The sequence below is a fragment of the Phacochoerus africanus genome, chromosome 7, assembly GCF_016906955.1.
Source record: "Phacochoerus africanus isolate WHEZ1 chromosome 7, ROS_Pafr_v1, whole genome shotgun sequence".
In the NCBI taxonomy this organism is placed as follows: domain Eukaryota; kingdom Metazoa; phylum Chordata; class Mammalia; order Artiodactyla; family Suidae; genus Phacochoerus; species Phacochoerus africanus.
Window position 1 is genome coordinate 219,054 of NC_062550.1, and position 18,307 is coordinate 237,360.

The window sequence follows — 18,307 nt, forward strand, 5'->3', positions numbered from 1 at the left end:
CCCAGCTGTCTCCCTCCTCCACTCGGCCGTGGCCGAGCTCCTCCGTGAGCCAAGTCCTGGTCCCCGAGGACATCACAGGCTCTCAGAACCCAGGGACACCCCCACCCCGGGCAGAGACCTCCCAGGCCGTGGGGAGGTGCTGGGAGGGAGGTCTCTGCCTGGAGGGGTGTATGAGCCAGCTGAGCTGTTGGGTGACTAGGAACGGAATTAAGTCCTGAAGGCAAGACGCAGCTTGGGTTTGGCGGGAGTAAGAAACCGGGCAGGGACATCCAGCAACCAAGTGCCACGTGCAGGAGAGGGCTCCGGGCTGGGGCGGCGGGGGAGTCGGAGGCTCATTAGAACAGAAAAAGTAAAGGCAGTGGAAAGGTCCCCTCGCTGTGCCCCGCCTGCCCTCAGACGCCACCCGGGGTCGCCCTGGGGAGCAGCGCTGAAGTCCCTGCTGCTCCAGAGGCCGCTCAGAGGGCAGTCTGCAGTGGGTCCGCAGCGGGCAGGGTCAGGGTGAACGGGCAGAGGACCCCTTTGGCCCCCAGGGGGAAAGGCTGTAGTTCCTTGGCCTGGAACTGGGCAGTCCCCTCGGAGACCGTGAAGGTGGCCGTGACCCGGTGGTTGAGGCAGTAAATGGTGTTGCCCAGCACGGCGCAGCGGAGCGGGGCAGGGTCCGGCAGGGGCAGGGAGGCAGCGCGGCTCCAGGAGCCCGTGACCGTGTTGTAGCGCATGACCGCAGCGCCCACACCCCGCAGCAGGTCGAAGCGGTACAGGAAGCCCCCCAGGGCCACCATGTCGCTGGACCGCCGATGGCTGGCACTGTAGGGGCACTCGTCCCACACGTCCTTCTCGGGGCTGTACCGGAGCAGGCGGTAGAAGAGGTGGCCCCCAGTGACATAGATGTCCCCCTGGCAGGCCACAGCCTCGTGAGCCACAGGGAAGCTGCCTGCGGGGAGGGGTGCGCGGGAGGTCCAGGCGTCTGTGCGCGGGTCGTAGCGCTCCATGCTGTACAGGCACTCGCCCCCGATGGCATAGAGCAGCCCGTCCAGCGCCACCAGTTTGAGCTGGGCGCGGGCCTGCAGCATAGGCCGCACCTGGCTCCAGATGTTGGTCAGAGGGTTGTAACAGAAGACCTCGTTGGAGCAGACGGCCTTGGCGCCAGATCCACGGATGCCGCCCGCCAGGAACAGGTAGTTGTGCAGGGTGCAGAGGCCACAGCCCCGAAGCGGGACCTCCTGAGGCACCTGGGTCAGGGGCTGCCATGTGTTCTCCCCGGGGTGGAGCACATGCAGGGAGGGGCAGGGAGGCAGGGGCCCTGGCCCCACCCCGGGAGCCCCCGCCCCGCTGGGGTCCCTCGTGAGCCCCGAGCGGCTCACCTGGTAGAGGCTGGGCAGCACGAGGACCCCCAGCACCGCCCGGCCCCGGCCAGTCCGAAGGCTCAGGATGCGCTCCCGATCAGCCCCACTCAGCTGCCGGTAGAGGCTCGGGTCTCCCAGCACGTGGAGCAGGTTGTCGCTCATCAGGGCATAGATCTCCTGGGCCAACCTGGGCTCCCCGTGCTGCTGGGCGAAGGCCAGTACATCCAGACAGCTGCCCAGGTCCAGCCCCCATGGCGGCAGGGCCACTGCTGAGGCCAGCTCCTGTGCAGGGGAACTGAGCTTCCGGGGCCCCTCCACGCCCCCCCAGGCCCCCGGCCTCTGCAGAAACACCATGAGTTTTCGGGCCTCCTTCTGCTTCTCTGTGAGGGCAGCCCCACTGCCTGCAGGGCTGGGCCTCTCCCCAGGCGCCTGTCCTTGGCGCTGCCGTGGGGCCACCCGGCTGACCTCCGGCTCAGCGCTCTGGGCTATTTCACACATGCTGCGTTTCCGTGGCCGGGGGACCGGCAGTGACCCCCACCTGGCTGGGGAGGAGGATGCAGACCGGGTCTGCTCGGGAGGCCAAGAGAGGGCCCCGGGCACTGCAGCTGCAGGTGGCAGTGAGGCTGGATGTTCCTCCTCAGTTCTGACCCCTTTGGGGCCTGATGGAGGGCCTGTGACGGGAGCCTGGCTGGCCTCAGTGCTGCTCTGCTGTGAGTGACCTCCGGCCTCAGCCAGGGCCCCTGCGTCTGCCCCTGTGAACAGTCTGGCTGAGCCGCGCCTGTCCTCACAGCTGGGGACAGCCTCTTCAGGGGGAGAGCCAGCCCTTCTGTCCTCAGAGGCCCTGGAAGTGCTGCTTCCCAGAGCTGCCCTTGGGGCTCTCCCTTGGGGCCTCTCTTGCCTGGGGAAGGGGTGACTCCTAAGAACCATTGAAATAAGGTTTCCCCAACTAGTGGGGAACGGCCCCTCCTGATCGTCCTTGCTGAGAACCACACTAGGCTCCTGAGGTACAAGCCTTGACCCACTAGCAGGCACTGGGGCCGTGGCTGTGGCTGCAGCTAGGGTAGGGTCTGGCGCTGGGGCTGGGGCAGGGGCTGGGGCAGGGGGTCGGGCTGGGGCTGGGGCAGGGGCTGGGGCAGGGGGTCGGGCTGGGGCTGGGGCAGGGGGTCGGGCTGGGGTTGGGGCAGGGGCTGGGGCAGAGGATCGGGCTGGGGCTGGGGCAGGGGCTGGGGCAGGGGGTCGGGCTGGGGCTGGGGCAGGGGGTCGGGCTGGGGTTGGGGCAGGGGCTGTGGCTGCAGCTAGGGTAGGGTCTGGCGCTGGGGCTGGGGCAGGGGCTGGGGCAGGGGGTCGGGCTGGGGCTGGGGCAGGGGCTGGGGCAGGGGGTCGGGCTGGGGCTGGGGCAGAGGATCGGGCTGGGGCTGGGGCAGGGGCTGGGGCAGGGGGTCGGGCTGGGGCTGGGGCAGGGGCTGGGGCAGGGGGTCGGGCTGGGGCTGGGGCAGGGGCTGGGGCTGGGGCTGGGGCTTGGGCAGGGGCTGTCGCTGCTTTGAGACTCTCATCCTCAGCAGGACCCTGGCTAACTCTAAGGGGAAAAGAGCCTGAAGCAGAGGAGGTAGGAAGGGTTGAGGCTACAGATAAGAGATCTCGGTGGGGACGTGTTGTGGCTGGGGAACCTGAGGGTGTGGGGGGGATGGGGGTGCAGGGGGGGGATGTGACTGAGGGGCTCGGGGCAGGGGTGCAGCTGCAGATGTCCGCCGCTAGCTTCCCGCTGGCCGTCTGACCTTGCAGGGGTCCTCTCCCTTCTCTTACACTGTGGCCCCCTTGCTCCTTTGTCCCTCCAGGCCCTGGACTGAAAAGAGGGTGCTCTCCGGAGTCATCAGCCCCAGCCTCCCCCACGCGGCAGGCCTCTGTGGTCCCCTGTCCTTGAAACCAGACTGGGCGTTTCCACTGTGACCCCTCTGGGGATGGACCCATGGAGCCGGGGGCCTGGCTGAGGCTCCTAGTGACAAGGACCTCCCTCCTCACCCAGGGCCAGCCTTCCATGGAAGCTGGGGACCCTTGAGACTCCTCACCAGCTCTGACCCCAGAGTCCAGAGTCAGGTCTGGGGCGGGTGAGGGGCTGCTTTTCCCAGGTCCCCTCTCCGAGACATCCCTCCAGGGCCCGGTCTGCACAGGGTGTGCTGGGAGTGCCTCCTGGGGGAACAGGAGCCCCTGGGAGCCCCTGAGGAGGCTCCTGGCTCCATCCGCAGCTCCCCACACACGCCCCACGGTGCCCACAGGCAGGGGGGCCAGCCTGGAGGAGCCGCAGCTTTTCTCTCCTGAGCTGTGGTCCACCTGCCGCCGCCTGCTGCCTGGGCTCCTCCCCAGGGAGCCAGCTGAGCCCACCCCTCCCCGCCAGGGGCTGGTGTCCTGTTCCACTGTGTGGACTGGGGCCCGGAAAGCTGGTGCCTTGGCTCGGATGCCTTCCGCCCCCACCTGCATGTCCACTTCTCTGCCGGGACTCCGAGGGGTGAAGTATATCAGGAGAGGGGCAGACGTCCCCTCTGCTTTGCTCCTACCCAGGAAGGCCGCGCCTGGCCTGCGAGGCTCCCTTCCTTTTCCTTGGCGGCCTTCTGGGGTGGCGTCACCATGCTGCTGTCCCAAGGCCCCTCCGCTGGCCACTCCACAAGGTGTCTTGCATGAAGATGCGGCCGGGGCAGCCAGAGCTTCACCCGCCAGGGGATCCTGCTGCAGGGCTCCTGCTGCAGCTGGACTTCCCTGGCCGTGTCCTGCAGGGTCTGGCTGCTCCTCCCCTGAGCTATGTCCCCCGGCGCCACCACTGACCTTGAACTTTGGGGGCAGGGCTGGCCCGGCTCCCCCCACCTGAGAAGGCTGAGTCCGGGGGGCTGTGGATGCTGCTCCCGTGTCCTCCTGATCCTGCCCAGAGCCAAACCAGTGCAAAGCCAGTGCTGTGACGGCCACCACAGCCAGCGCCAGCAGGGTCAGCACCGCGCTATCCCAGTCGTCGTCCCCGTCCCAGCCCCAGCCCCAGCCGGGCGTCAGCCCCGAGGCACCCTGGGTCATGGTCTGGGCAGCAGACCCAGCGCGAATAGGCAGGCAGGGGACTGAAAGCTATGTGTGTCCCGCCTCAGGCCTGGGAGCTGCCTGGGCTCCTTCGGGTGCAGACAGCATCCGCAATGCACCCCGCCCCGCCGGCGGAGGGCTGCCCAGTTAAGGTGGACCTGAGCCGGGGCCAGTGCACCGCCGTCCTGGGAGGGGTGGGCCTCGGGGTCTGTCAGGAGGGCCTGGCTGGAGGTGCAGGGAGGCCACACAACCTGCAAGGGCCCCAGGCCCTCAGGGGCCTCCCCAGCCCACCCCGCCCTCAGCCCTGCGGGGTGGTCCCCCGCACTCTCCGGCCTCCCTGCCAACCTGCTGCCGCACAGACCCTCACACCCCAAACTCCTCCCGCACCCCCACGTCCCTCCTCGGAGCCTGGGGCCGGCCTCGGGGCTCTGGCAGGGAAGGGTTACCCACAGAAAGATGTTATCTGCAGCATCAGCAACATGATGCAGCCCTGATGAAATTACCAGAAACCTGAGAAGACTATTCCACGGGGGGCCAGAGTAGGGGTGGGGAGTATGGGAGCCCGGGCCCTGACCCTGGCACTGTCCAGCACAGAGATGGCTGCTGGGGCAGGTGTGAAGTGGAGGCGGCACCGTTCCCTCCCAAGACACACAGGCGCCCAGGAGAGTCCACGGCTCAATCTCCCTCCGTCCCCTCCAGCAGCCTCTGGACTTTCCTTACCCTGAGTTCAGCAGAGATAGAGTTTTTGAGGAGTTCCCATCGTGGAGCAGCGGAAATGAATCTGAGTAGGAACCATGAGGTTGCGGGTTCAATCCCTGGCCTCACCCAGTGAGTAAAGGATCTGGAGATGCTGTGAGCTGTGGCGTAGGTCCCAGATGTGGCTCAGATCCTGCATTGCTGTGGCGGTGGTGTAGGCTGGCAGCTGTAGCTCGGATTTGACCCCTAGCCTGGGAACCTCCATATGCCACAGGTGCAGCCCTAAAAATAGCAAAAAAAAAAAAAAAAAGTAAAAAATGAACAAAGTAAAGAACCTCCAAAAGCTGTATTTCCTTCTTCATTGGCCTGTCTTATTGCAACTCTAGCAAATCCTAGACCCCCCCCTGCACCCTCCAAACCCCCCTGACTGCCAGGCACCATGCTCCCACGTGGGTGGACAACCCTGAGCCCAGCCAGCTCCTACTGTTGTCACTGCCTCAGCCACCCCAGATCCTTCAGAGCGCTCCTGTGGCCCTCTTCTCCATCACCTGACTTCTGGGTCTCAGCTCAGCCCTCAGCCTCCCCCTCCACCCCCACACTCCTTGCCGGGACTCGGGCCCCTCACAGGCTGGCAGGCAGGTGCTTCTGCTGGCCTTCCCTTAGTGCTTGCTTTGTCAGGGGACAAGCCTGTCTCCTCCATCTGCTTTTTACTTAAGCTGAGGAGTAAGTCTGGGGACAGATGCCAGGTGGGGCCCAGACATAAAAAAGAGCCTGGAGCTCCTGGGGCAAAGGCAGGCCCCTCACAGCATGAACTGGTTCCCTCTCCTGGGAGACAGGGCTGTCCCTAACTCAGGCAGCAAGGTGGCCAAAGCACGTCCCTGGCACCCAGCCTGGGCCCTGCCGATCCTCAGGTGTCTCACCCACCTTTCCCCTCCCAGTCCCCGTGCCACCCCCCCGCCGCCCCCGCAGCATATTAGATGACAGGAAGAGGATGCAAGGGGGCCCTGCCTTAAGGTGGACCTCAAGCCGGGGGCAGGACTTCTAGATGCTGCCCTTATTCTCTGTCCTGGTTGCAGGCTCTGCCTCTTGGTTAAGTCTGGGGTCCAAAGACCTTGAGAAGATGGAGATGACACTGGCGCCTGCGCCCCCTCACCAGCCACGCCGTGCCCACCACGCGTCTCCAGGCAGGAGCTGAAGACCCCTGCTACCTGTCTGCGCACCAGGGAAGAGAAGTGTCCTCTAGGGATGGCTTAGGACACCATCGTGGGGGGAGAGCCTCCTCGCCACCTTCACACACGGGTGACCAAGGAAGGGGCTAGTCCCTCCTCTGTGAGAACTCGGGTCCAGGACAAACTCCGCCCTGCGTGGAGAAACCCCCTGCTGGCAAAGTGACCGGAGACATCCTACCTCCCAAAGAGCGGGAATTTTGCCTGCTTCACTTTGCAGAGAGAGTGAAACCTCGGCACTGCCGGAAAGGCCGACAGAACAACAGCGCGCGGGATCCCCCCAGACGCTGTGAAACATCACTGCTCTGGTTGTGCTGGATGGTATAAATATCAAAAATTCATACTGAGGTAAACGTAGAAATCAAGAAAATGGGTCCAGGGAAAGACAGGCTTTTAGTGGTCCCTGGAGCTCCCTTTGCACCTGCTTGCTGAGGCAGGAATTCTGCGCCCGTCTCTGCCAAGAGCAGAGAGGGCCTTGTGCCTATGGACAGGGAAAGTCTGCTTCCTCAGAGACAACACAAGTGAAGCAGGAATGACACCAGTCACCTGCCTGCCGGCAACCATGACCCACAGACACTGGTGCCCAGGTGTCGGGAACTCCATCCGCATGTGAGCTGATCCACTGCAGCACCCACAAGAAAGAACCCCCCACTCCCCGAGCACCCAGCCCCAGCCGCACTGGATGGTACCCAGCCCCCACTGTGCCCTCTCTGAAGCATCTACGGGAGGCACAGCCTAGCGAAACGAAGACAGGTCCACATGGAGTGGTGGACAAATGCGAATACAAACGGAAGCGAGATGGTTAGAGAGCATCAGTCCCCACCAGACGGGGGAGCTTTCTGTGGCTGGAACTTTTTAAAGGCAAGAAACATTGTATAATCGGAAATGATGCAGGACAAAAAATATTATATAATCATTTATGTTAAAAGTAGACATGTATTTTTACACATGAATAAATGAATCTGGAATAATGCTTAAAGCTTAGAAAATATAAATCTCAGACTTAATAATTTTACCTCACAGGAGATACGTCTTAAGGAATCCATCTGGTGGGGGAAAGGTTTATGCAAAAGAAAAAAAGGTATGAAAAAAAGACAAATAAATACGGATGGCCAACAAGCACATGCAAAAATGCTCGCCATCACTGACCACTAGAGAAATGCAAATCAAAACCACTGGGAGGCGCCAGTCAGAACGGCCATCACAAATAAGTCCACAGGTAACAAATGCTGGAGAGGGTGTGACAAAAGGGGACCCTCCTTCACTCTTGCTGGGAATGTAAACTAGTACGACCACTGTGGAGAACAGCATGGAGGTAGCTTAGAAAACCAAATACCATGTGACCCAGCAATCCCACTCTTGGGCATACATCCAGACAAAACTTTCCTTGACAAAGAGGCGTGCACCCTATGGTCACTGCAGCTCTATTCACAATAGACAAGACATGGAAACAACCTAAGTGACCACTGACAGATGAATGGATTGAGAAGATATGGTAAAGGAGCTCCCGTCGTGGCGCAGTGGGATCCGGCATTGCCATGAGCTGTGGTGTGGGTTGCAGACGTGGCTCGGATCCCGCGTTGCTGCGGCTCTGGCGTAGGCCGGTGGCTACAGCTCCGATTCGACCCCTAGCCTGGGAACCTCCATATGCCGCGGGAGCGGCCCAAAGAAATAGCAAAAAGACAAAAAAAAAAAATTCTCTGATAAACAAATCCTGAATAATAATTAGACAAACAGCAATGCCCCCCACTTCAGGGTCTCGGCATGTGCACAGCGCCCTCTGGGGGTGGCTGTTGCACACGACATCCTCCAAAATAAGAACTGGCGTTTACAGAGTTTGCCTCCGAAAAGGTGTCCAGATGTAACGTCAAGCAGCGTAAAATTTTGAAGAGCTATTTTAAAACTAGATTATAATTTATCTCCGTGAAAAACAGATATCAAGGAAGATCCTTAGTTCATTTGTGGCACCCCACTGTGCCTCCTCTCACTGGCTGGGATTTTCTTCTGTCAACAGTGAAGATGGATTAATTACAGCTACGTCGACAGTGCGGATGAATCTCAGCAGCATAAGAGTGATTTTAAAAAGCAAGTCAAGGGAGTTCCCTTATGGCCCAGCGGGTTAAGGATCCATCGTTGCTGTAGCTGTGGCCCAGACCACAACTGTGGGGCACGTTCAAACCCTGGCCCAGCAACGTCCACGTGATGCAGGCGCAGCCAAATACGTAAATAAATAAAAAGCAAGTCGCATGGTGGGAATGTAAAATGGTACCACCGCTCTGGAAAAGTTTGGCAGTTTCTTTTAAAAACAAACATGCACTTACCCTACACCCAGCAGCAGCAGCACTCCCCAGCACTTACCCCAGAGAAATGGAAGCTTACAGCTACACAAACATCTGCACACAAAGGTTCATAACAGCTTTATTTCTAATAGTCAACCTATTTTAAAATTAATAACAAGAAGAGGAGCTCCCACTGTGGCACAATGGGAGCAGCAGCATGTTCTGTTCCCCCCCAGCACAGTGGGTTAAGGATCCAGCGTTGCTGCAGCTGTGGCTTATTTCGTGGCTGCGGCTATGATCCCCCCCGCCCAAGAGCTCCATATGCTACGGGGCGGCCAAAAACACACAAACAAAGAAACCAAGAAGAATATCATGTACTACCAGGTATAACTAAAACCATTTTTTTCCTCTTTTTATGGCCATACCTGCAGCGTATGGAAGATCCCAGGCCAGGGGTTGAACGGAAGATGCAGCTGCAGGCTGATACCACATCCTTGGCAGCAACGGATCCAAGCCACATCTGCAACCTATGCTGCAACTTTCAGCAACACCATATCCTTAACCCATTGAGCGAGGCCAGGGATCAAACCCACATCCTCACAGAGACAGTGTTAGGTCCTAACACACAGAGCCACAATGGGAACTCCTGAAACCATATATAAGAAAAAACCATGTCCATAACTTTACATGCCCTTACAATTAAGAAAAGGGGGGAAATGAGTTAACTAAGCCTGAATGCCTAAGAAAGCAAAAGGGAAGGAAAGACTCCAGTGGACTGATTGATGGGGGCATGTAGTCCCAGAAAGGGGACCTGTCTGGGCATCGAGCACCCAGCTGCTCTTCCTCATGGGGCTGGCCTCCAAGAGGCTGAATAAACTCATTATTTCTCAATACCGTCCAGCCAGGGGAGGAAGAGAGAATTCATCCAAAATCAGAGTCTTCCTCACAAAGCACACCTTCCTGCCTTCCAGGCTGCCCGGAGGTGAGGAGCAAGGCACCTCTGGTCAGTGGCCAGAGCAGGTGGCTGCCAAAGTGTCCCTAGAGGTGGATCAAGCCAAGGAGATCTAAGGTGGGCGTGAGAGTGCCCGGCACATTAGCAAATCACTTTCTTCAGGGTAGCTAAAAGGAAGGAAGAGTAGGAGTTCCCAAGTGGCATGGCAGGTTAAGGACCTGGCCTTATCACTGCTGTGACTCGGGTTTGATCCCTGGCCCAGGAACTTCCACATGCCACAGGTGGGGCCACCCCCCCCAAAAAAAAGACACACACATGGCCAACAGCTACCTGGAAAGATGCTCAACATCACTAATCATCAGAGAAATACAAATCAAAACCGCACCTGTTAGAATGGCTATTATCAAAAAGACAAGAAAAGGGAGTTCCCTGGTGGCTCAGTGGGATAAGGATCTGGTGTGGTCCCTGCTGTGGCTCAGGTCACTGCTGCATTGCAGGTTCCATCCCTGGCACAGGAACTTGCACATGCTATGGGCACGGCCAAAATAAAAAGACAAGAAACAACAAGATAACAAGTGTTGGCAAGGATGTGGGGAAAAGGGAACCTCTGAACATGGTTGGCGGGAATGTGAATCGGTGCAGCCACAAAGGAAAACAGTATGTAGGATCCTCATAAAACTAAAAATAGAACTATCACATGCTCCAGCAATTCCACTCCTGGGCATAGACTCAGAGAAAACTCTAATTTGAAAAGAAACAGGCAGCCCAATGTTCACAGCAGCACCATGAACAGCGGGCAAGATACGGAAACACCGGGGTGTTCCCCGGCAGAGGAGTGGATGCAGAAGGTGAGGTTCGTGAACGCGATGGAAGACCACTCAGCGGCAGAAAGAGTGAAGACGGCTTCAGAGCTGTATTGGAGTCCAGTCGATCCACAATGTTGCGACCATTTCTGCTGTATAACAAAGCGAGTCGGTTACACACACACACATCCATTCGAAAGAATGAAATTTCGCCAGGTGCGACAACATGGGTGAAACCTGCAGACTATCACGCTTAGTGAAATAAGACAAACAGAGAAAGACAGGTGCTATATGCTATCACTTATGTGTGGAATCTAAAAAACACACCAAGCGAATGAATATAACAAAAGGGAAACAGATACACAGACACAGAGAACAAAGGAGTGGTTACCCCTGGGGGAGGGGGAGGGGCACAATGCGTGTTAGGAATTAAGAGGCGCAAACTACAATGTACGAAATAAATAAGCTGCAAGGACATTGTACAACACAGGGAATACAAACAATATTTCATAATAATTTATCCTTTTTATCTATTTATTGCCACACTCACGGCATATGGAGGTTCCCAGGCTAGGGGCCAATCGGAGCTACCGCTGCAGGCCTACCCCACAGCTCACAGCCACATCAGCCACATCTACAGTGTCTGTGACCTAGACCACAGCTCGCAGCAACGCCAGATCCTTAACCCACTGAGTGAGGCCAGGGATTGAACCTGCAACCTCATGGTTCCTAGTCAGATTTCCTTCCGCTGCGTCACGACAGGAACTCCATAAGTTAGCAATTTTTAAATAATAACAATTTTCAGTATTTCTTGGCCGCACTCACAGCATTCAGAAGTTCCCAGGCAGGTGATCAAACCTGCGCCGCAACAGTGACAATGCCAGATCCTTAACCCTGTGAGCCTCCGTGGAACTGCCTATCACATCTCTATTCAACCTGCGTGGGCTTTTCTGTGGCCCGGTGCATGATTCTTTTTTGCAAATATTCCATGAGCTTAAACAGAGGCAAAGTGCTCTCTCTCTACACACAGCAATTCAGTTGAGCTTGGTTTCTTTATTCTCACACGTTTTTTGTCTGCACACGCCTCCATTACTGGACCAGGTGTACTGAAGCCTGGGGACCGGTGAAGACAGGGTCTGTGGCCCCGCCTGCAGGCCGCCCGCCAGTGCAGCCAGCGCACGGACGCCCGTGGGGGGAGGGGGGCGGAGCCCGGGGCGGGGGGTGGGGGGGGGCAGCAGTCAGTCCCGTTGCCAGGAGGCGGAACCCGGACACAATGGGGTCTGGGACTTGGGCCCGGCAGGGGCAGGAATCCAGACACCCCACCCTGCCGTCCCAGCCGGGACACCAGGAGCAGGTCAGTGCATCAACTTCTCGGGCCTCCCGGGCACTAGGGCCCCCACACCAACCCCCTCGCCCGGGTATCCTCCCTCGATGTCTCTAAAATATCCGGGGTCTCCAGAACCCCAGGGAATTCCTCTCCCGTGTAGAGTTCAAACTTGGCGCGCGCATATAAACCCCTACTGAATTCCTTTTGGGGGTAGGGGACGGGACAGGGCCTCGAAGCTGGGTCCCTGTCCCTCACCCCCCTGGAGCGGAGAAAGCTGGCGTTTGTTAGCCTGGTGCCTAGGATACGCGTGGGCCCCGCCCAGGAGTCAGGCCCAGCTGGAGGGGGATGGGGAGTGCGTCCCCGCGAGTCGGGGTGGAGGGGCCCGGGCGGTCACCTTGTGTCCGCAGGTGTTGCAGGCCAGGCCGAAAGCGCTCCCACTGCGCCATGGGCTCGGACGTCTGGGTTGGCCCTTGGCGGCCGCACCGGCCCCGCGGCCCCATTGCAGCGCTCTACAGCGGCCCGGGGCCCAAGTACAAGCTGCCACCCAACACCGGTACCAGCGGCGGGCCGGGGGCGGGGGGTGGCCCGGGTCCGTCCCGGAGGGGAGCCGCCGGCGCCTGGTGATGCTGGGGCGCCCCGCAGGCTACATCCTGCACGACCCGTCGCGGCCCCGCGCCCCCGCCTTCACCTTCGGCGCGCGCCTCCCCACGCAACAGACTTCGTGCGGCCCCGGGCCAGGCTACCTGGTGCCTGCTCGCATGACCGTGCGCGGCCGCGACGGCGCCCCTGCCTACTCCATCTTCGGCCGCCCGCGCCACACAGCGCCCTTCCTCACTCCCGGACCGGGTCAGGACCCTGGGACCCCGGCCTCCCCAACGCCGAGCTATCCCCAGGGACGCCCACTCGGGAACACCCCCCGCACACACCTAAGTCCCCCTCGAGCACCCTAACACTCCAAATTCGCCCCCCTGTCTCAGAAGAACTCCAAGCTCCACCGGGCCTTGGCAGACCGTGGTTCGAATTCCCCCTAATCCCTGGGCCCCAGCCTAGTCCCCCACCCGGCCTGCAATCCAGTTCGGCCGACACCCGAGTCCGCCCGCAGGCAGGTACTTCCCGGAGCGAGCGGGGAACGTGGCGTACCCCAGCGCGCCCCGGCACACCATCGCTCCCCGAAACTGGGGCCTCCGCGCGGAGCCGCAGACCCCAGGTGAGCCCAGGAAGGCCCTCCCAGCACCGGGAGCGGCGTGGAGACCGGCCGGTTCTCAAAGACCCACCCTCACTGGCTCCCCCAGGCCCTGGGACCTACACTGTACCGTCGCTCCTGGGCCCGCGCGTCGTCGGTAAAGTCTCCGCCCCGACTTACTCCATCTACGGCCGCAGCGCGGTGGGCAGCTTCTGCGAGGACCTCAGCAAGGTGAGGGAGGGACTGCCCGCCCCGCGCGACGAGGGGTCAGCGGTCGGCGGGCCTAGAAGCCGGACAGAGCGCCCCTGCCGCCCTCCTGCAGACTCCGGGGCCCTGCGCCTACCACGTGGTGAACCCTGGGATCTACAAGCCCCGGGCCCCCCAGTTCTCAATGCTGGCGCGGACCTCGCTCCCCCGGGGCAGCACCCTGAATCCCGGGCCCGCAGCCTACAACGTGGACCAGGTAGTCTGCAGTTCGGGGTCAAGGGTCAGAGGCGGGAGAAGGAGGTCCAGATGGGGATGGGGGGTCTGAGGTGGGAGGGTTGGGGCCCGGGAGCCTGGGGCCGGCGGCGTCTCCAGATCACCGATGTCCCCTGGGCCCACAGCCCCGGAAGCCTCGCGGCTGGAGCTTTGGGATTAGGCACTCGGACTACCTGGCCCCGATGGTGTTCGACGTGGATGACTGACCAGCCGCACGGACGCAGCCCCACAAATGTTTCTTAAAACTTCTGGAGCCAGCAACGTGTCAGCCTCTTTGTGCTCGCGGCGCCGCGCGCGGCCTAAAGGGGCAGGTGGGCGCACCGGCCATGTCCAGGACCTCACGCTCCCGCGGGCCCTCGGGGACGGGACGGATTAGGACAGAAGTGAGCAGGGTCGTCCCGCCCCTCCGAAGTGGCAAGTGGCGCCCGGCCCAGACCCCCGCCTGGCGGGAGGCCCCGCCCCTACTCGGCTCCAGCCCCGCGCGCGCGCTGTCCCAGAGTTCCCACCTCGTGGCCGCCCGCCTGACCGGGCGAAATTTGGCTGGGGTCTGCACAGGACGCGGACAGGGTTAGGGCAGGTTCCAGGTTCGGGGCGGGGGCGGGGGAGGGGGTCAAGTTGTCAGGTCTTGACGTGGGAGGCAGAGACAGAGACAGGCAGAGGGGAAACACAGACACGGGAGAGAAAGCGGGGACAGGGCCGCAGACACAGGGCAGCCACAGGTTCCAGATGTGTGTGGCAGACGGGAGTGGTGATGACCCCAATCGTCCCGGCCCCACCTGCCCCTGTCACACCTGCTGACCTCTCCCCAGCAGCTGCCTGAGCTGACCTGCCTGAAGCCAAGGGACATCAGGGGCTTCCCTGCCACGCTGGACCAGAGGCGGAAAGCTCACAAATCTGTGTGAGGTCAGGCCCAGAGATTGCCCACCCCAGGGAGGCCACAAGGCCCCGGAACTGTCACTGACACTGAGGATAGCCCACTGCTATGGGAACACCCCCTGTGCTGCCCACAACACCTTACCTGTGCCTAAAGGCCATGCTCCTGGCCATCTGGAGTGACAGCAGCACAGCAGCTGGAGTGGCCTGAAGCCTGGTGCCAGTAGCTTGAGGACAAACATGGCCCTGGGGCAGGGTCCTGGCACCTGCCCTGGCTGCCTGTGGCTGCAAGTTTAGAAGACACCTCCTCTACAGACCACAGAGGCCGGTTCCTAACCTCAAGCCTGGCCCAGACAGAGCCTCCAAAGATGGGACCCTGGCTTCTCACCCCCCCGGGACAGAATTGGCCCTCCCTTCCCATCAGCCACCATTAACAGAACCAAGTCATCCAGATCCCCCTTCCCCGTCAGTCCCCCCCGCCAACTCAGAACTCCCAGGGAAGAGCTAGGTTCTGCTCTCCCTCCATTCCCCCAGACTTATGTCCCCACTGACAGGTACCCATCTACTCCTACACTGACACCCCCCATCCCAAATCAGGACAGTTTCTTTTCTTTTTCTTTTTAGGCTACACCCACGGCATACGGAAGTTCCCGGGCCAGGGATCGAACCCTTGCCACCACACAGACAATGCTGGATCCGTAACCTGCTGTGCCACAGCTGGAACTCCCAAGACATTTCTCCATTCCCACCCCAGCTGGACACCCACTATTCTACTTAGTAAATGCTTAACTTCAGCTGAAGTCCTAACCAGGGAGGGTGAGGAGAAATGTGAGGGCGGGGAGGTGGCTGTGCATGTGTACTCGGCATGCATACTTGGCCCAGCATGTACCAGAAATTAGCAGACGTGGTCTGGACACATGGAGGGCACCTTGGAGAAACTGGAGTCTATTCATGGATTCGCTGTCACTCAGCACCCAGAGCGGGGACAGGTAGGCCACCGATTGGGTTATTGATGACAAAAATGGCCAGACTCTCTGGAGGATCACTAATGAAGATACTGATCCGTTATTCATGAGTCATTGGACTTTGGTCACGGTTATCAAGGGAAAAGTGATTGCAATCCTCAATAGGAACTTGGACAAAATAACTGGGGGCCACAGGACAGGGATCCATATCCTTGATGAGTCAGTAGGGAAGACCTATCAGAATTGTGATTTTGGAATTTGTCAAGGTTGCTGATGACTCTGTTCAGCGTTAGTGATGGGGTCACTGGAGCCCTGAGGTGGGGAAGCTGGCCAAATGCAAGGGCTGCTGGGCAAGTGGGCTGCTGTGTCATGGGTCAGAACAGGAGGGTGGTACCTGTGGATGGAATCCTATATGCCCGGGGTGACAGCCCGTCCCTCATCACAGGTGACCTCCCACATGTTAAAAACCCCTGATCTCCAATCACACACAATCACAGGTGATCTGACCCAAACCCAGGGTCACTGTTCCACACCACAGGGCGCCTGACAACTCACTCAAGAGGGTGACCAGACGGATGCAGCTGTCATCCTATCACATGGGGACTTCCATAGCCAGGTCCCCCGACCCCTCGTGACTGACCCGTGTCAGCCAGCGTTCCCCACATCTCCCAGGAAGCTTCGGGAGCTCCATCACTTCCAGACCCCTTAACCTCCCCCCTCACGGCCCCCTATCCTAAGATGGCGTGGACAGCCTGTCTGCTCTCTCGATGGACAGGAAGTAAGAGAGACACAGGCCCTGGAGCCGGCAAGAGCACTGGTGAGCACCTGTGCTGCCGGACCCGGTCACCCGTCACCAGGCTCGGTGAGGGGACAGGGAAAGGGCAGAGAGCCCCTACCCGCGCCCAGCCCAGGCCCCTCCCCTCTTGGGCCCAGCTCCTCACTCCCCGTCCCCTCGTGCGCGCCAGTCGACACGTAGCAACGAAGCTCAAGAGGCGCGCATCCTTGCCGGTGCCCGGCACCCGGGGCCCGGCAAACTAAGACAGCAGCCAGCGTGGGGGGGCCGCCCCAGAGAAACCCCGCCTCCCGTCACGTAGCTTCCGGCCGGCCAGCCACCTCTGGCGCATGCGCACGCGCACCAGCCGGTCCCGCGTTACGCCCTTCCGCGCGAGCGCGGCGCCGTTGACGCATGCGCGCTGGCGTCGACGGGGGGGGGGAACCAGAGCTGGCTTCCGGTTCCCCTCCTCAGACTCGCGGGAGGGTGCGGCGCGCTCGGGGCCCGGGAGATACGCCTGTGCCGGCGCCCTGCAAACGTCTACAAGCCGGCTGCGTTTGCAGGCCCATCTCGTACATCGCTTAGAGCGCATTTTGTAAAGGAGGAAGCTGGTATAGACAGGTTACGAGACGTGACCAAGGTCATCCAGCCCTCCCAAGTCCAGGAACCGTCGGACCGGGCGCAGGCCGGACGTTCAGAAGTCTTCGAGAGATCCTCCCAGTAGCAGCAGTCGAACAGGTGAGGGGGAGTCCTAAGATCTCCGCCTAACAAACCTCCAGGGGCCACCGAAGCCACAGCAGGGCGTGGGCCACGAGCCCAGAGCTGCGGTGGGATGCCCAGCTGTGAAGGTGGGCTGGAGGCAAGTGGAAACCTTTTGCTATTCCAGGGTGGCTGCGGGCCCAGCAGGTTCAACGAGCAAAAGACTGGAGGGGGCGTGGAACCCGCGGGTAACTGGAGGCTGCGGTGCGGGTGGCACCGGGTTACCGCTAAGTGCGGGGGAGGGAGCCAAAACAGCCCGGTTGAAGTGGCCTCAGAGGGAAAAGGCTGCAAAAGGGGCGGAGGAGTTGGTCTTTTGGGGGTTGAAGCGAGAGGCTCACCCACCTCCTTTCAAGAAATGGAAGTTTATTGCAAACATAGATACGCTCAGGAACCCGGAGGAGGCAGGCGCTTGGAACGCTTCCGTCAGCTCAGACCCCCAGGTGCTGCCGAGCGCTGGGCTCGTTAGACTGAGGTTCTCCCGCTAAAGGACAGGAGGGACAGTTGTGGATGTTTGATGACGCCTAAGCTGGAGTTTGAGGTTTCAGAGGCGAAGCATGTCTGAGTGATGGCGGGGGCTGGCCGAGCAGCTGCTGACAGCAGAGCCCTCATAGGGTTGGGCCTTGAGGTGGTGGCAGGTCTCTCCAGAATGATGGACAACCCAGGAGGCCAAGGCACCTTCTGGCTTCTGACACCTCTGCTCTTTTCCAGGAGCATCAGGTCCATGCTGGCTCGGGCACCCAAGGCTTGGCACGGGCTCTTTCCGCTCAGGCCTCTGGCCCTCCCTAGGATCCAGGGGGCTGAGGCCGGGCAGGTGAGATACCGGCTCTTAGCAAGGCAGGGCCCTGCAGAAACCGGCAAGCCAGGCCAGCCCCCGGGCCCTAGGCTGCAAACTAGGTTGCTGATCACAGCCTTGATTGGGGCTGGGCTGGGTGGAGCCTGGCTGGCCTTGAGGGCGGAGAAGGAGCAGTGGCGGCAGCAACAGCGGACAGAGGCCCTGCGCCGGGCTGCTGTGGGCCAAGGCGACTTCAGTCTTCTGGATCACCGAGGCCAAGTTCGCTGCAAAGCTGACTTTCGGGGCCAGTGGGTGCTGATATACTTTGGCTTCACTCACTGCCCGGACATCTGCCCCGATGAGCTGGAGAAGCTGGTGCAGGTGGTGCGGCAGCTGGAGGCGGAGCCTGGCCTGCCCCCGGTGCAGCCCCTCTTCATTACTGTGGACCCTGAGAGGGACGATGTCGCGGCCATGGCCCGCTACGTGCAGGACTTCCACCCAAGGCTGCTGGGCCTGACCGGCTCTGCTGAGCAGATCGCCCAGGTGAGCCGCAGCTACCGAGTATACTACAGCGCTGGCCCCAAGGACGAGGACCAGGATTACATCGTGGACCATTCTATCGCCATCTACCTGCTCAGCCCCGATGGCCTCTTCACCGACTACTATGGCAGGGCCAAGTCAGCCCAGCAGATCACGGACAGTGTGCGGGGCCACATGGCTGCCTTCCGCAGCGTGCTGCGCTGAGTCTGGTCATTAAAAGGTGAGATGCAGCCGTGTGTGCGCGGGATCTGTACCAGCAGCCCCTGGAGACCACGGCAGG

At 60.5% G+C, this 18,307-nt stretch overlaps 3 protein-coding genes across 7 annotated transcripts; 2 read left to right on the plus strand and 1 right to left on the minus strand.

The window, feature by feature from the left end:
* Positions 1-455: 455 nt before the first annotated feature.
* KLHDC7B (kelch domain containing 7B) lies at positions 456-4,400 on the minus strand. The gene is made up of 3 exons (XM_047788396.1): positions 3,363-4,400; positions 2,639-2,714; positions 456-2,422 (listed from the first exon to the last, which is right to left on the minus strand). The coding sequence occupies exons 1-3, from the start codon at positions 4,398-4,400 to the stop codon at positions 456-458; spliced, it is 3,081 nt and encodes a 1,026-aa protein (XP_047644352.1).
* Positions 4,401-11,581: 7,181 nt separating this feature from the next.
* Positions 11,582-13,604, plus strand: ODF3B (outer dense fiber of sperm tails 3B). Of its 2 annotated transcripts, none has more exons than XR_007135720.1 (6): positions 11,582-12,236; positions 12,326-12,529; positions 12,661-12,890; positions 12,976-13,097; positions 13,189-13,329; positions 13,472-13,604. XR_007135720.1 is itself a non-coding variant. In XM_047785859.1 (6 exons), exons 1-6 carry the CDS (start codon positions 12,029-12,031, stop codon positions 13,550-13,552), a joined length of 861 nt encoding a protein of 286 aa, XP_047641815.1. In that variant the 5' UTR covers positions 11,584-12,028; the 3' UTR covers positions 13,553-13,604. The 2 variants fall into 2 exon arrangements, 1 of the variants encoding a protein (XP_047641815.1); XM_047785859.1 differs by having other exon boundaries at positions 11,584-12,236; positions 12,786-12,890.
* A 2,776-nt stretch (positions 13,605-16,380) lies between these two features.
* Positions 16,381-18,257, plus strand: LOC125130499 (protein SCO2 homolog, mitochondrial). Of its 4 annotated transcripts, XM_047785857.1 has the most exons (3): positions 16,381-16,694; positions 16,843-16,903; positions 17,424-18,257. In XM_047785857.1, exon 3 carries the CDS (start codon positions 17,437-17,439, stop codon positions 18,229-18,231), a length of 795 nt encoding a protein of 264 aa, XP_047641813.1. In that variant the 5' UTR covers positions 16,381-16,694; positions 16,843-16,903; positions 17,424-17,436; the 3' UTR covers positions 18,232-18,257. The 4 variants fall into 4 exon arrangements, with proteins under 4 accessions (XP_047641813.1, XP_047641812.1, XP_047641814.1 ...); XM_047785856.1 differs by lacking the exon at positions 16,843-16,903 and having other exon boundaries at positions 16,382-16,694; XM_047785858.1 differs by lacking the exons at positions 16,381-16,694; positions 16,843-16,903 and adding an exon at positions 16,701-16,815.
* Positions 18,258-18,307: the final 50 nt, after the last annotated feature.

What these genes read in the sequence shown, in the direction of transcription:
- LOC125130499 (XM_047785855.1), top strand. Translation starts at nt 17,281, where the DNA reads ATGGCGGGGGCTGGCCGAGCAGCTGCTGACAGCAGAGCCCTCATAGGG.
- KLHDC7B (XM_047788396.1), bottom strand. Translation starts at nt 4,400, where the DNA reads ATGACCCAGGGTGCCTCGGGGCTGACGCCCGGCTGGGGCTGGGGCTGG. An exon ending in CCATGGAAGGCTGGCCCTGG is followed by an intron (nt 2,715 to 3,362) that starts GTGAGGAGGGAG and finishes CGACCCCCTGCC; the next exon opens with CCAGCCCCTGCCCCAGCCCC. An exon ending in AGCGCCAGACCCTACCCTAG is followed by an intron (nt 2,423 to 2,638) that starts CTGCAGCCACAG and finishes CCCCTGCCCCAG; the next exon opens with CCCCAGCGCCAGACCCTACC.
- ODF3B (XM_047785859.1), top strand. Translation starts at nt 12,029, where the DNA reads ATGGGGAGTGCGTCCCCGCGAGTCGGGGTGGAGGGGCCCGGGCGGTCA. An exon ending in CAAGCTGCCACCCAACACCG is followed by an intron (nt 12,237 to 12,325) that starts GTACCAGCGGCG and finishes GGCGCCCCGCAG; the next exon opens with GCTACATCCTGCACGACCCG. An exon ending in CAGCCTACAACGTGGACCAG is followed by an intron (nt 13,330 to 13,471) that starts GTAGTCTGCAGT and finishes CTGGGCCCACAG; the next exon opens with CCCCGGAAGCCTCGCGGCTG.